Source organism: Kogia breviceps, chromosome 17 (assembly GCF_026419965.1).
Source record: "Kogia breviceps isolate mKogBre1 chromosome 17, mKogBre1 haplotype 1, whole genome shotgun sequence".
NCBI classification, from domain to species: Eukaryota; Metazoa; Chordata; class Mammalia; order Artiodactyla; family Physeteridae; genus Kogia; species Kogia breviceps.
Window position 1 is genome coordinate 3,784,691 of NC_081326.1, and position 14,675 is coordinate 3,799,365.

Sequence of the window (14,675 nt, forward strand, 5' to 3'; positions counted from 1 at the left end):
CTCCACTGCCTAGAAGTTATACTATCGCAAACTCCTTGGTGCCCTGGTGGTAAGTGACCTAGCAATATCGCCTACACTGCCTGAGGGTTGCAGCAATGAAAGGTTTTTTTTGCTGGCTGGAACAAAACCTGAAGGCCCAGTGTAAGAAGTGGATGTTCCGCTGGCCTGATTGAGAGCAGACACGAGACGTGTTGTCGGAAAAGATTTTCTTTATCAATAATTGTTTTTGGGAGTTCACCTTTCTCAAGGAGAATGTGTAAGAAATGGTTTTCTAGGTTGAATGTTTTTCTTTTTTTTTCTATCAATTAGTGTGGCTCTTTCCCACAAGAGTCATTTTTTGAAATTCATTTTTCAAGGACCATAGACAACAGCTTTTCTCTATTAATGTATAAAAAGAAAAGTGCAAATTCCATCCTAAGTTGTTGGCAACCCCCATTCCATAGCGGAAGAACTATGATTAGGAGTAGATCTGGTGAGGAAAAGCTAGCTGGACTTCAAACACACACAAACCCTTTGTTAGTGTTGGTAAGCCTTGTTACGGCTTATTAAGGAAACCAGCCGCGGTGCAGACTGACCTGATGCGTCAGGGACAAAGCGGAACCCCCCGGAGAGCTCTGTCCTGAAGGAGGTGGTGTGTTTTCAGATGAGCCCCGTCCACATCACGACCACAGAGGTGACGTTTCCGACACAGCAGGCGGAGTAAGAGTGGAGGGGGGCAATGAGAATGATATTTTTAAATTTGGAGACATACTTTTGGGGGGATACTGACCAAATGGGGCTCACCGCATATGAAGAAAAGTGGCTGGTACGCGATTTCTGTACAATATTTAATTTGCGAAAGAATAAGAGGTGTGTGACGCTGAGCAGACATTTCTTCTTCTGAGCGCGAAGAAGCTGTAGGAAGAGTCTCGGATCATATTAGGACAGACTGCACACCGGGTATCGCAAGAAACACGGCCAAGGAGGTTCCACGGACTCCTTTTCTCATTTTCAAGAAGCAGTTAACTTTCTTTGGTGGATGCACTCCATGTATTCTTGTTTAGGAGCAGAAAGGTCAACCAACCAGCCCCTCAAGTTACCTGTCACTATTTGTCCCTTTCAATCAGAATCTCAAAGCTGACAGGGGGCCCTGGAGATCATCCACTTTCTGAATGAGGACGCGCCAATTTAAGTGACCGTCCAAAGTCGCGCAGGTCATAAGTGGCAGAGATGAAGCAGCAACCAGGTTCTGTCAAGCCCCCATCGCCAGTTATATTCCGGCCAAACCGGAATATAGGACGGGACCTCCCCCGTCTTTTTACACCGAACACACAGAAAGCTAACACCCCTCCCCGTCTTCAGCCCCAGGCTAGCCTCCCGTCTTGTCCATGTAATCGGGGCCCCTTAGAGGACAGGCCCTAGGACCCCCATCTGAGTGTTTAGAGACGCGAAGAGCTCTGCTGTGGTAGAAGCTAGCCCGCCCCAAGCCCCCGCCCCCACGTGACTTCTTTCCAGGGGCGACACTGAATCCCGCTTCTGACAGCCTGTCTCCCCGTCTGCCTTTGCAGGTTTCACGGCGGCCGCGTCCCTCGTGTCCCTGGCCTGGGCCTTGGCCTCCTACCAGAAGGCCCTCCGGGACTCCCGCGACGACAAGAAGCCCATCAGCTACATGGCCGTGGCCATCCAGTTCTGCTGGCACTTCTTCACCATTGCGGCCAGGGTCATCACCTTCGCCCTCTTCGCCTCGGTTTTCCAGCTCTACTTTGGCATCTTCATCGTCCTTCACTGGTGCGTCATGACCTTCTGGGTCGTCCACTGTGAGACGGAATTCTGCATCACCAAATGGGAAGAGATCGTGTTCGACATGGTAGTAGGAATCATCTACATCTTCAGCTGGTTCAACGTCAAGGAGGGCAGGACACGCTGCAGGCTCTTCATTTACTACTTGGTGATCCTTTTGGAAAACACGGCCTTGAGCGCGCTCTGGTACCTCTACAAGGCCCCCCAGATCGCGGACGCCTTTGCCGTCCCAGCGCTGTGCGTGGTATTCAGCAGCTTTCTAACGGGCGTCGTTTTTATGCTGATGTACTATGCCTTCTTCCACCCCAACGGACCCAGACTCGGGAGGTCCCCCAGTTGCGCTTGCGGGGACCCCGCCGCCGCCTTCACGCCGTCTCCAGAGGCGGCCGCGGGCGCCCCGCGCTCCCTCTCCAGCACCCGCAGCGTCGCCGGCGAGCGCGACCAGAAGTTCGCGGAGCGGGACGGCTGCGCACCTGTGTTTCAGGTGAGGCCCACGGCCCCGCCCACCCCGTCCTCTCGCCCACCGCGGACTGAAGAATCCGTCATTAAAATTGACCTGTTCAGGAACAGGTACCCAGCGTGGGAGAGGCACGTTTTGGACCGAAGCCTCCGAAAGGCCATTTTAGCCTTCGAAGGTTCCCCGTCTCCTCCGAGGCTGCAGTACAAAGACGATGCTCTCATTCAGGAGCGGCTGGAGTACGAAACCACTCTGTGAAACGAAAGGACTTGGAGGGGCCCCGGGCTCCAGACCGAGGGGTGACAGCCGGGCTGTGGCAATAATGAAACTCTGCCCTGGCGTCGGGCAGCGAGCTGTGACGTTCCCGGCCTGACCGTCGTCAGGATGCGTGTCTGGCCCTCCATCAGCCGACAGCCTACTGCTGGCCTCCTTTGCAAAAGCAGCCCAGAGACCCTCCTGCTCCATCGGAAGGGAACAGGCCGGCTCAGTAGGACCCCTTGTTGCCACCAACCCCCCCCCCCGCCCCACCTTTCAGCACATCCACCTGAGGGTACTATTATTATAGGACTTGTCGCCTCTGATCAGTAGGGTGTTTTGACGGAGTTATAACTGATCTTTGCATAAGAATATACTGAGTCACACACACACGTGTACACACACTCACACACACACACACACACCAATGCTGTCAACATAGCTTAGGTGATTTCTTTTGATGCAAAGCTGTGATTCCCACGGGAATATAAAAGCAAAGAGAGAGAAAACATATCCCTCAAGACTCCAGAAAAAGCAAAGCAAAACAAGACAGTAAAGCTTAGAAAGAATTCATAAACCATTCTCACGTGAAAACCAATCCCATGCGTGAAAAGCCCATCCAATGGACAGAAAACCCAAGTGTGTTTACGCATGTATTAGAATTGATGGAATGGTTCGTTTTCAACACGTCAGGATTTTTTTTTTTTTTTTCATTTTAAATTTGCAGTTGAGAACATCTTTCATGACAGATACCCCACGCAGCCCATGGCTGGCTTTTGACGAGACCAAGGAGCTAGATACCTCGGTGATGAAAGTTCAGTGATAATCAGGATGCAGTATTCAAGCTCAAACATTTGATAAAACCACGACGAGGAAGCTGGAGCAAAAAAGCAAAATGAGCATCTGATTTCCCGGCCTGTGCAGCTCACATGGGAAGGTCAGGGCAGAGCGGAGGGAGAGCCGGGCTGTGCGCAGGACCGGGAGTGGAGGCTCTGCGCGAGGGCGGAGAGGCCGGATTCCAGAACACACCACGCCACACCCTTCTAGTGCCAAACACCGTCCAACACGGGCCTGACGGGGACGCCCTGAACGGCTGAGCGTGGCTGGCTGGAGCCCCACGGAAGAGGAAGAGAGAGCGCGAACGATCAAGTTCTCCGCTGTGTACAGACTCCCCCTCCCCCATCCCAGGTCAAAGTCCCTCCCCCATCCCAGGTCAAAGTGATGTGTCTTTTAGAGGCTTCGGGACACGTTTTAGTAAGTAGGAGCAGACAGATGCAGTGAATGTGCTATGAGAAAACCCTTCTGAACCGATTGAGGGCTTATCGCTAGATCCAGCTAAGATTCGTCTTTGAGTCCTTTGTAAAGCCGCACTCTTACAACAAGCTTCTGGGTTTTAAATACCTCCGTCCAGCAAGTAAACGTTCCTCACTTTCTGTTCCCAGCGTCCCCCGGTCATGGTGCTTTTTGTTGCATTAAAAGTGCCGGTCAAACTTTGATAGTATTTTTTTATAGTTGGTGCAGAGTGGAATAACTCATGGATTATTTCAATATTTTTGTAATAAAAAAAAATAATATAGGGTATACATATAAGCATCATCACTTTTTTTATAGACCTGGAATCGTTTAAAATACTTTAAGCATCACAGTTACTTGGGATGTCAGAAACTGGTCCGCAGATCCCATCAACCTGCCTCGGCAGGTTAAGAACATGCGTCTCTTGCAAGATCACCCCACTTTGCCATGTTGGTGCCCCCAGGAAGCTGGCCAAGGGTGCTATCAGAATATCAGGGGACAAGGGAATCAGCTTAACTAGAAAGGGCTTGTCAAGACTGGCCAAAGTTTCCCAGGCAATCAAAGACGTAAGTGGTTACTTTCTTCCATCTGTGATGACAAACCTGACCACGGTGGAAGATGTCTTAGACCTCCTTCCCTGGTTTTATATTAACCCGACTGATACACTAAATATTAGTCAAGTCACTTAAAAAAAAAAAATCAGTGTAACATATTCAGTTTTTCAGACTGTCCAATTAACTTTAAATAGTCAAGGTCTAGAGCCACCACCTGTAATGGGTGTATCATACAGAGACTGCTGTCCCTATGATGACACCCACAGGAAGTGACAGAGGGCTTGACCTAGGACTTCTTTTGGTACTAAACCCCAAAGCAATGTTTTCAAAAATGGATGATTTTTATCAGGAGACATATTTTCCTAGTACTCCTTGATTTGATCCTTCAAGCAAGAGTCCGCTAAAAGATAATAGTCTTTTGTCTGGATGTGAAAACATTATCTAGTCACCAGTAGAGGCCCAGGAAGACGCTCTTCTTGTCAGCAATTAGTGAAAACATCCCACCCCCAACTGTAGAAGGAAAAAAATGATTATCATGGCAGATTCTTCACATTGGTGCCAAACCACGCGAGTCACTAGCTTAATTAATTAATGATCTTTGGAAACTGAATTGCTCAGTTGAACTCTACCTTTGATTCCACGAGTAAATAACAGATTATAATAATGTCAGTCAACAAACACAACAGACCCCATCACTCTTCAATCATGTAAGTCCTAAATTATTTCTCAACTTGATCCTTCATTTCACAGGTCAAGAGTCAAAATAAGTGCCGTGTGGCTAAAAAAATGACACACTGTGCTTTGTCTTGGAGGTGAGAATGCAGTCAGGAGGGTGCAAGAAGTTTGAATTTGTCAGTAATCTCCCAAATACTGTAAATACTCTGTTATCCAGCATACTTGAAGATTTTGATGTTTTAGTCAAAAATTCTTGTGAGGGCAATGACATCTCCACCATGTTATAAATTACAAACTTTCTCAAGATTACAAACAAGAAAAACAACAACAAATTTTTTACTTCCAAGGAGAATCATGACTTAATCTTGCTTCCATGATTCATAAAGTGCTGCATTGCCATCAGACTGTGTGGTGATGAGAACGTGTATTAGTTTCTAGATCCACCGATAACAGAGAGTTTAGAGTATTAGGATTTAAAGAGACATTGTCAACGTACAAAGGAACAAAGTTTGATTTTCATATGTATAGTTTAGTTCTTCCTAAGATTTCATTTTCAATTTACCATTACGTCGTCCACGGAGAGTAACTCAAGAATGCAAAAGGAAGCAGCCGTGGTTGGCGTACGAGTTGGAAACGCTGGATTCTTTATCTGTGGCTTCCAACTAACTTCCTGGACTGGGTCTACTTGAGTCCCCTGTAGGGGGTGAGGGGTCTGTTTTTAGTGCTTGATTTTTGCATAGGACCATGAAATTTTCTAAAAGAAAATATTATAAATTTTTTTCACTTTTAAATTAGCATTTCTCAACAGAACCTTATTTGAAATGAAGGACCACAGGTATCTTAACCACACGGAGACTTTAAGTATTTGTGTGGAAGAAAAAAAAATTTTTTCTCCATGTAAGTCAAAGTTTGGTCCCCCAAAATGACTATGTCCTTTAAATCTTCTCCCATTTCCGTTGTCCTACTTAACTATGTACTATCTAGTTCAGTAACCTTGACTTTGCAGACATTTGTTACTATTCCTTTATGATATTGCTGTGAACACGACAAATGAAATAAATTCTCCTACTGACATGGCAAGAATATGCAATTCAAGTATTAGCAAAAGAGAAAATACGAAGATAATCCTAAGATAAAATACATTGAAGTATTTCTACTTAATTCCTAAATGCCCAATTCCTTTGGCTCTATGAATAAATGAAGTAATTAAGCCAATTAAAAGTGAACAGGAATAATTGAAAGCTCAAAGACCGTTTAAAGAAATTTTGTATATACGTGTGTATGGTATGGATAACAGATACATATTACATATAGTACACGCGCACACACACACAACTAAAGTAACAGATGAAAAGAGTAAAGTATGTACTGCCCCTTTCATGCATATAAATTGGTATGTTACTGACACATGAACTTTTAGATTAAAAGCTTTTTCCCCCTCTCCTTTTTGGCATCAGCCCAAGCACAGAGCCCATGTCTGTAAGACATCAGCACACCTGTGAACTTTGGTTGGAAATACCTAGATATAATTTAGCACCTTTAGCTTGTATGACTTTTCCCCCCCTCAAGGATCTCATCTTGTAAGCAGTTGACTAGACTAGTTTTGAGTCATTTCAAAGTTCCTTTCTCTGAACAGATTGAATGGAGCAAAGAAAACCTCTGGTGTCCTTAGCAGGATTATGTAAGGTTACATATTTGCCTTTAAGTGTACCAAATGCCACTGAGGTGGAAACAAGCTCTGACACGATGTTTGGACAAGAATCCAGAAATTTTTTTTCTAATGACCCATTTCTGAGACGAAATATACGTTCCCCTGCATTCTGACGAGTCTTTGCCCTTAGCCATTACTGTTTCTCATCATTACTGGATGAGTTGCCTGCGTTTTTACGTTTCTAAGGAGGATTCCTTAAAGGCTGTTAAAAAATAGCTCAGGCTGTCTTTCAGAAAAATAGCTCAGAGGATGGTTGATGTGCGCCGTGGAAACACAGCAGGACTGAGGTGGTCATTTCTCTAATTTCCGTGATGGATGCCAATCAGCTCATGTTCATTTATCTTCAGCAACCCAATGTCACTTTTGAAAACAATCAAAATGATGGCTTCTGCCCGGTTGTGACACATAACACCCTTTCTCCGCATCTGAAGCTGGAGCCTTTCAAAATGGCTAAGGATGGGCCATGTCCCTCAGTCACCCCCACCCCACCTCCGTTTCCAAGTTTCTGGTCCCGACCTGTATCAGGCTGTGAAACGATCCTGACAGCTGGGTACCACCTCCTCTCCTCCCCAGGGCAGGCTGCACTGTCTACCGCAGAGCGCTCCCTGTGGACATACGGCTCGTCCGGTGGCTGTCCTAAAAATGGGCACATGGGAAGATGCAATGAGTGTCTGTGATCAACAGCCTCCAAAGTAAAACTCGGCGGCACGTGGGTGGAATTGTATAAAAAGACAACGCGCCATTTAATTTTGCTAATTGTAGCAATTAGGCCAGCTCCCGCAACAGCAGAAAGCCAGATGGAGGACGTGGCAAACAGCAATTTACCCACAGAAATGAGGGGTTCAGGAGCTCTCCCTGGAGTGTTCGAGGCATCATGTTGTTTTGCCATCCATTTGAAGCTCTTTCTCTAGATTCCATAAGAAACAAAATCGGATGCTTTGTAATACTGCATGCAGTGAGCTAGCGCAGAACTGTACAACTTTAACCTTTTGTGGGCCTATGTTCTGCTAAATAGGGGTCAGTTAATGTCTGATTTCTTTGCTAAAATCATTGACATAATATACTGACATAAGTCAGGAACACTGACTGAATCAGATTTTTGCTTTGGTTATCCCCCCCACCCCCAAAGACCTCATGCCGTTCATTTCCCCATATGGATGGTAGCTGACTTGTGCCCGAGCCTATGGTGTGCCTGGTCTGTGCTAACCAGCCTTACCTGTGTGATCTCGTCCCCTCCTCAAGGCCATCTGTGAATTGAGTACCATTTACAGATGACAAAATTTAAGCTCAGAGACACTAAACTATCCAAGGGGCGCTCCCGCAGCTAGGAAACACTGGAGCTGAGAGTTGCACACGGCTTGTCATGACTTCTAATGACTACAAATCTTCCTAGAAAACCAAGGAATAGTTTCCCACCAAAATCTCTTCCTGACTGGGCAAGGTCTCCGGAGAAACAAAAACAGGGTCTGATGATCACATTTTTCAAAGAACATTTCATTGAAAAGTCAGAGACGTCCTTCAACATGAAAAGTTGAAAATAAAAAAGTCAGTGATGAGAAACAGGAGTCTCTATCGTCTGTCACTGAATTTTACTGCAACTGCCTAGTGCAGAGTAGGCAGACAAATGCTTGTCTTCCAATCCAGACAATTGTCCCACCCGCCCCCACGGCCCTACTTTGCACTAAAGTAAGTGACAAATATAAATTAACCGATGGTTCTTTGCTTGTATTCTCTACATGTATGCTACTGTCATCCAGTTAGGGAGAGTGAAAAATAGCCAAACCCCACTACTTACCTTGACCCTCTGACTGGGGAAAAAAAAAAAAAGGTGAGCGAGAGAAAGGAAGGAAGTAGTGACATTCTTTTCATATTATAAGATAATTCTATTCCATTGCAATAATTTTCCCTAAATTTTATTTAATGTCTTGCAAGTCACAAAATTTAATACTTGTGAGGGCTATTATACCACTAGTGGAACCATCATATAAATCCGGGAACCTCATCTTAGATGGAAAGCTTACCTACAAAAAATAGAGCAGACATGTACCAAGTATATGTTGAGTTGGATTGTAAAATAATGTAAGTGTCCTCTCCCTCCTCAGCTTAGATGTAACACATCTGGGGCCTACAGGATGACAGAGTTGTGACCCAACCAAAGATATGGCTGTGTGTGTGTTGCTTGAATTTGTGCTAAAAAGGCAGCCAATAATAAACCCCAAATTTTCTCAACCCTGGTGTTTATTTAAACAGATAGATACAGGGATCAGTCTGAATTTAACATATGAAAAATACAAGCAATCTTCTATCTTCTGACTTTGATATCATTTAAGCAGATCTTTATGAAGTTAGGAGTCACTAATCTTTATAGCAAATAGCATCTAAGCGAGATCTGTGTGACTTGAGAACACTTCCTTCAGGCATGTTTTATCTTCAGGATTCCTTCAGTCATTCGTCTGTCACACGTGATCTATATGACTGCCATTGCCCGGCGACACACAGTCACGTGCAAAAGGAATTCCACATTCCAGCAGCTCGCACTTTGGTTATTGGTAGCAGAAGAAGAGTCTGCTGACTTCAGCTCTAATGCTTTCTACTCTACCACACTGCTTCTCTTTCTAATGTCTATATTTAATTCTATACTAGAGCAATAAAGAAACATAAGCTTTTCCAAGGTTGTGTTACGTAAGCCTCGCAATACACAATTAGCACACATAATGGCAAACATAAGGTAATGATATAAAGATAAAGATAAATCAACAATGGATGGCAGCCTATAAAAAGAAAAGTAGTTTTGTAGTTTGTTTTTATGCCTCTCCGACCCTAGATACTTTTAAATCAAGGCCACAAAGCAACAAAAAAAAATCGATACATTCTTTGGCACAAAGTATTTGACTCAAACCAATCATCTCTGCATTAACTTTGGAAATATTCCTGAGAATTTCTTTTAAGAAGAGACATGAAATTAGGATGCCTCTGAGATGTCTGAAAACTTTTCTAATAGGCACCTCTCTGATCTTCAGGAAGCATCCGTCATGAGCACATATGACACTTTTTTTGTCCCAGTCACCATTCTGGTTTTTAATGGAGTGGTTCTGTCTGGCCACAGAGGAATGGAAGAGGGGCCATCGGGTAGACAGCATCAGGACGTGTTGTGAGGTCGCCAGAAACCCCACTCTGGACAGTGCAAACGGGACATGTGGGTTTATAAAAGACCCCCTTTCCCCACGATCAGTAGAGAATCATCGCAAAGATCTCTCTCTGTGGACAAAAGTTAGATGTCCTAGTAGACTTCCCCAGAACATAGCCTCCAGCATCTGCGTTATTTAGGAATAACAAATTTCCAGACATAAACCTCAGTTATTGCAACCTGAGAGGTTGCTCTGAAGCCCTGCTCCCAGGTCTGGAAGAGATGCATCACCTTTCAGGAGTCCGGACAGCCAGCCCCACCCCATGAGGTACATGTTCGCATGGTACCCAATCCATTTCCCTCCTGCAATATGGCCCGGAGTGACTGGCTTCCCACAGATGTAAAGAGCATCTTATTTAAAGATGTCTGTTAACTTGCATAACTAATTTTCTCTGAGTGAAATAATTCTAGTCAGGGAATCCTATAAACCCATAGGTCCTCTACGGAGTAAAAGGAGAGAGAGAAGGAAGCATATTAATTTTTATGCGCACAGAATACAACACCAGGAATTCCTTGGCGAACCCCATGAAGCATCAGTTAAACAGCTGAGCTGATATAGTGCTAAGTCAGAGCCCTGATTTCGCAGTTCCTGCCACCGTTAGTGGCTCATTGTGATAACTGCTGCTGTTTCAGCTGTGGTACCAGACAAGAAGAGTACAGTTACTGATAATGATGTCTGCAGACAAAAGATCACATTTAACAAAGCAGATCAACATCAAAACGAATTCATCAACTTGATAAGCAAATATCACCAGCACAAAATTCTCTCGTGCTATTATTGAAGCCCGCCACCTACTCTGTTATTAGAATTTCAGAAAATGTAAGGTTTCATGTTTTTATTTTACTTCCATCTACCAAATTAAGGGGTGGCCATCTCCCCTCTCTCTGGCTTGATTTGCATTCAAATGGAACTAATCAAATTCTTACTTCATTTAGGTGCTACAAATACTAACAAATGGAGATGTGTTTAAGCTAATTTAATTGGACTGTTCTAGTGGCAGTCTGGTATACAGTTATATCAAATCAACACTCTTAATTATTTCAAATTAATTCATCTATCAAAACAAGTTCTAAAGCATTCTTAAGTGTTTTGAAAATACGTTTGGGGTTTCTACCATTGTAAGAAATTCCTGTTTTGATTACAAGCCAGTAGAATGCACCTTAATCAACACTGGCATTTTATTCCATTGTGGTTCTGGCAGATGAGCACTTGAGTTTGGGTGTTGGGTACCTCTATCATAACTTCACAATTAACCTTCCACCTGTGGCTTTCTCTTTGTGCTGCTGAGAGTTCTTATTCTATCCAAATTGTGAGCGATAGCACATCATCCTGTAACCAAAGAAGATCTGTCAGCTGGTCAAAGAATTGTCATTTCTTATCTTCCTTTCAAGGAGCTAAAATATTCAGACCCCCTTATTAACCTTTCTAAGATATTGTACCTAGAGAAAGAAACGAATCTCTGAAGTGTGTCTTGAAAGCCTGGGCTGAAACATTTTCCTTGGTCTGAATCAGAGTGTTGGATCTCTCTGCAAAGAAAGCAATCTCTCCTGCCTTGAGGAAGGGGAAGGGGGCTGAGAAGATCCAGCCACACCAGAAACTCGAGCCTCAGCTTCCACAAAGCTGCATACTGCTGATGCTGTTGATTCCCTTCTTTTTTTTACAGAAACATCTCGGAATTTGTCAAGCTTTACTGAAGGTGATTTGCATTACTTAATCCAACAGACCCTTTAATCTTGCAAATTCTTGACTTGTAAGATTGTAGCCAAGCTATTGCAAGGGGAAATGGACCAGTTGGTGGAAAGGAGCACTGGTAGGGCGGTGTCAGTGCCCAGGCCTGGAGAGAAAGACCTCTGTGAAGTAGTGCACTCAGGAATTCCTGCTTCCTGCTTTGTCATTCATGCTATGAATATCCACCTGCTTCATTTGTTTTTTCCAGTAAGGACGGCTTTGAAAAAAGAGAAAGAAGTCAATGGATTCCTGGGGGCTTTCATATCTCAGGGTACTGGGTTATGGAGGCTCGCCTTAAATGGACACAAATCTACCTGTATCTGGAAATGAGAAAAGACTCATTGTCATCTGCTTCATGATTGATCCGTCTGAGTACAGGTGCTGCTCTTCCTTTCTTGAGAGTACCATTGTCAGCATTGTAATAACCAATTTATAAAAGTTGAATCTATAATTCAATTTCAGAGGTAAAATCTGCATGGATGTAGCTATTGAGTAATTTGATTCCTGCCTTCCTAGGTGGTGACATTGCCAGTTTCAAACTGAGAGACATTTGTATGTGGACTTGGCTCTCCTGTTGCTTCTGAGGTCCTGCCAGACCTTGGTTAGGAGCTCTGAGATCACGGAGCGGACGTTCTCAGCACCTGAGTGTTCACTTAAAAGTAAACAGGTGATCTCATACTTAAAAATCATGGTTCTTTTCCACTGCTCTGTCTTTAAGGAAAGGTTTGAGCTGCAAGGTAAGAATAAATGTACTTCAGTTCACAGTTTCAGAGTCTGCAAGAGAGTCAGGCATCCCTATGTTGTTGTAAAGTTTTCTGTCTAACCTTTCAGTATAACAGTTTTAGGAGTTAACACTAGAAGAATTGAGTGAAAGTCTTCAGATGTATCCGGTAAACAATCTAACAGAAAAAGCAGAAGCAGGGATGCTTTTTGTGTGTGTTCCAGAGGCGATTCTCCTTCATAAAGGGCCATCGTGGTGACAGAGTCTCCAAGATGTACCATGAGGTACCAAGTCAGAGTCCCAGGTATAGGCACCAGGATTGTCCTGCATGCCCTGCTTTGGCAAAGTCATTTTGCAGAACTAGCTCTAGACGCAAGCACTGAAATGTAATGGTAAACAGTGGCCCACCAGCAGGTAACTTATTTTCAATTGCAAGGCAATGAAAACTAAGAGGGTGAAGACTGTGAATTTCCTGATCTCCAAAGCCCCCCAAAAAGGCACAAAGATCCTCTGTGTTGTCCAATAAGTTGATTGGCTGTGGGGACATAGGAGCAATAAACCATCCTGTAAAACAAGGCTCCTGAGTAAGAGTAACTGTGAGAGGTGTTGGAACACAAGGTTTCTATAGCCATAGAGGTGCAGGTATGGGGATTGAAGGGCAAACCTGTCAGTGGCTCATCAGGACTATTTGCCGCTTTGTAGAGCAGAGGTTGGAGGTTATGACAATAGATGCGTCCACTTATGAAAGGACAAGGCATGGCTGAAGTGGAAGGACAGAGATGACATCAGTGGCTCTGTGTCTGAGACTAACTCTGTCCCTACGCGGACTCTCCCCCTTGACAGTTTTCCTTGGTCATTGGCCGGTTCGCTGCTAGCTGGCTCTGCACGCCAAGGGCTTCTGACGGATTACAAAACGAGATATCTTAAGGTATAGTAAGTACTCTTGCCTGTAACACATGACCGTTGAATCTTCCCTCCTTTCAACAGCAGTGAGATGCAGGGTGGCCATGGCCTTACCCAGCATCCCATTGTAAGTATACATCCTGACATCCCAAGAACCTCTGTGTTCAAATCCACTAAGCCAGGTTTACAAATTTATTAGTTGAATCATTTCAACATATTTTGGATCTTGATTCTGCCCTCACCTAGTCTGTGTCTCTATCCCCAAATAGCAAAAAGAATTCTGGTGAGAATGCTTTTCAGAATAATGGAAGTGAAAAAAGGTGAACAAGGAAGCAATTTTTCAATGGAGACGAAACCACCAGACCATAGACAGCCCGAAAGCCCTGATTTTTCCTCAAGACTAAGTTTCTTTTCATTTGGGGGATTTCAACTTCTGAATTTTCCAAAGGACTGCTGATCCATCTTCACTAAACAGAAGTAGACACTGTGGCATTATGAAAAAATAAAGACCGTCCACACAAATGCAAACATCCCAACAAAAAGTAAAGAAGTAGGTCACTCAAGGAGGGAATCTGGTCTTTGCGGTGTCAGACATCTGGGTAGTTGGGGGAATCCAGATGTTTGAATCCTCTTTTCCATGCGGTTGTCTGGCGTTGTCTAGATAAGACAGAAAATGCTCAGGTGCTGTAGGTCATGGAATTTAACCTTCTTGTGCATTGCTCTATTGCTGGTGATATTCTGCTGCTAAAACTCTCTTTGTTGTGCAAAGGGAAATAAATAATGCAGAGCCAATGCTATTTGATTTTTATTTACTTTCGGCAAACGTGTGGAGGGGAGAGGTTTGGGAGGCTGTCCTGGGTGTATTGGGAGGCGGTTTTGTCACAGACCTCCTGCAGAGCAACAGTTCTGGAGGCCTGCCTCTCTGCTCCCGCCTGGCAAGGAACCTTGTTGTTCAGCCGTTTTCCATCTTTTATAATGTTATAATTGCGCCTCTGCTTTTCACATATGCTCAATCCTTCACAAAGTCTACCTGACAGAATCATCCACGGGAAATCCAAATTTGTGAATGTTTTATTCTTCAAATAGGAAGTTTAGATTTTAAGGATTTCTTAGACCTTTTAAGCATAAAAATATAAACTACAGTCGGCTCCTGTATCCGAGGGTTCCATATCCAAGGATACAGAGGGAGGGCCACTGTAAGAGACTTGAGCATCCTCGGATTTTGGTATCCAACGCAGGCCTGGAAGCAATGCCCTGTGGAGGCCCAGGGTGGACCTTACTCACTGCAGTTATTTCACCGTGAAAGAAGCAAAAGCTGTCTTTCCCAAGTTCAACAGAACACATAATGTTTTCGGTTTGCTTTATTGATGTCCTTCCAATGGCCAAGAACTAACTGCTTATCACTTTGGAA

At 44.2% G+C, this 14,675-nt stretch overlaps 1 protein-coding gene across 2 annotated transcripts in view; it reads left to right on the forward strand.

Annotated features, from left to right (window-relative positions):
• The window catches only part of XKR4 (XK related 4), a 328,134-nt gene extending 314,078 nt beyond the window's left edge, over positions 1-14,056 (forward strand). Inside the window, exons 3-4 of one of the 2 annotated variants that reach the window (XR_010837419.1) lie at positions 1,548-5,045; positions 12,157-14,056. Coding sequence is in view for 1 of the 2 variants with exons in the window: in XM_059043384.2 (XP_058899367.1) it covers positions 1,548-2,494 (947 nt within the window). In the remaining variant the exon portion in view is untranslated. Of the gene's footprint in view, positions 1-1,547 lie in introns of both variants that reach the window. The other variant, XM_059043384.2, reaches the window with a different exon arrangement.
• Positions 14,057-14,675: the final 619 nt, after the last annotated feature.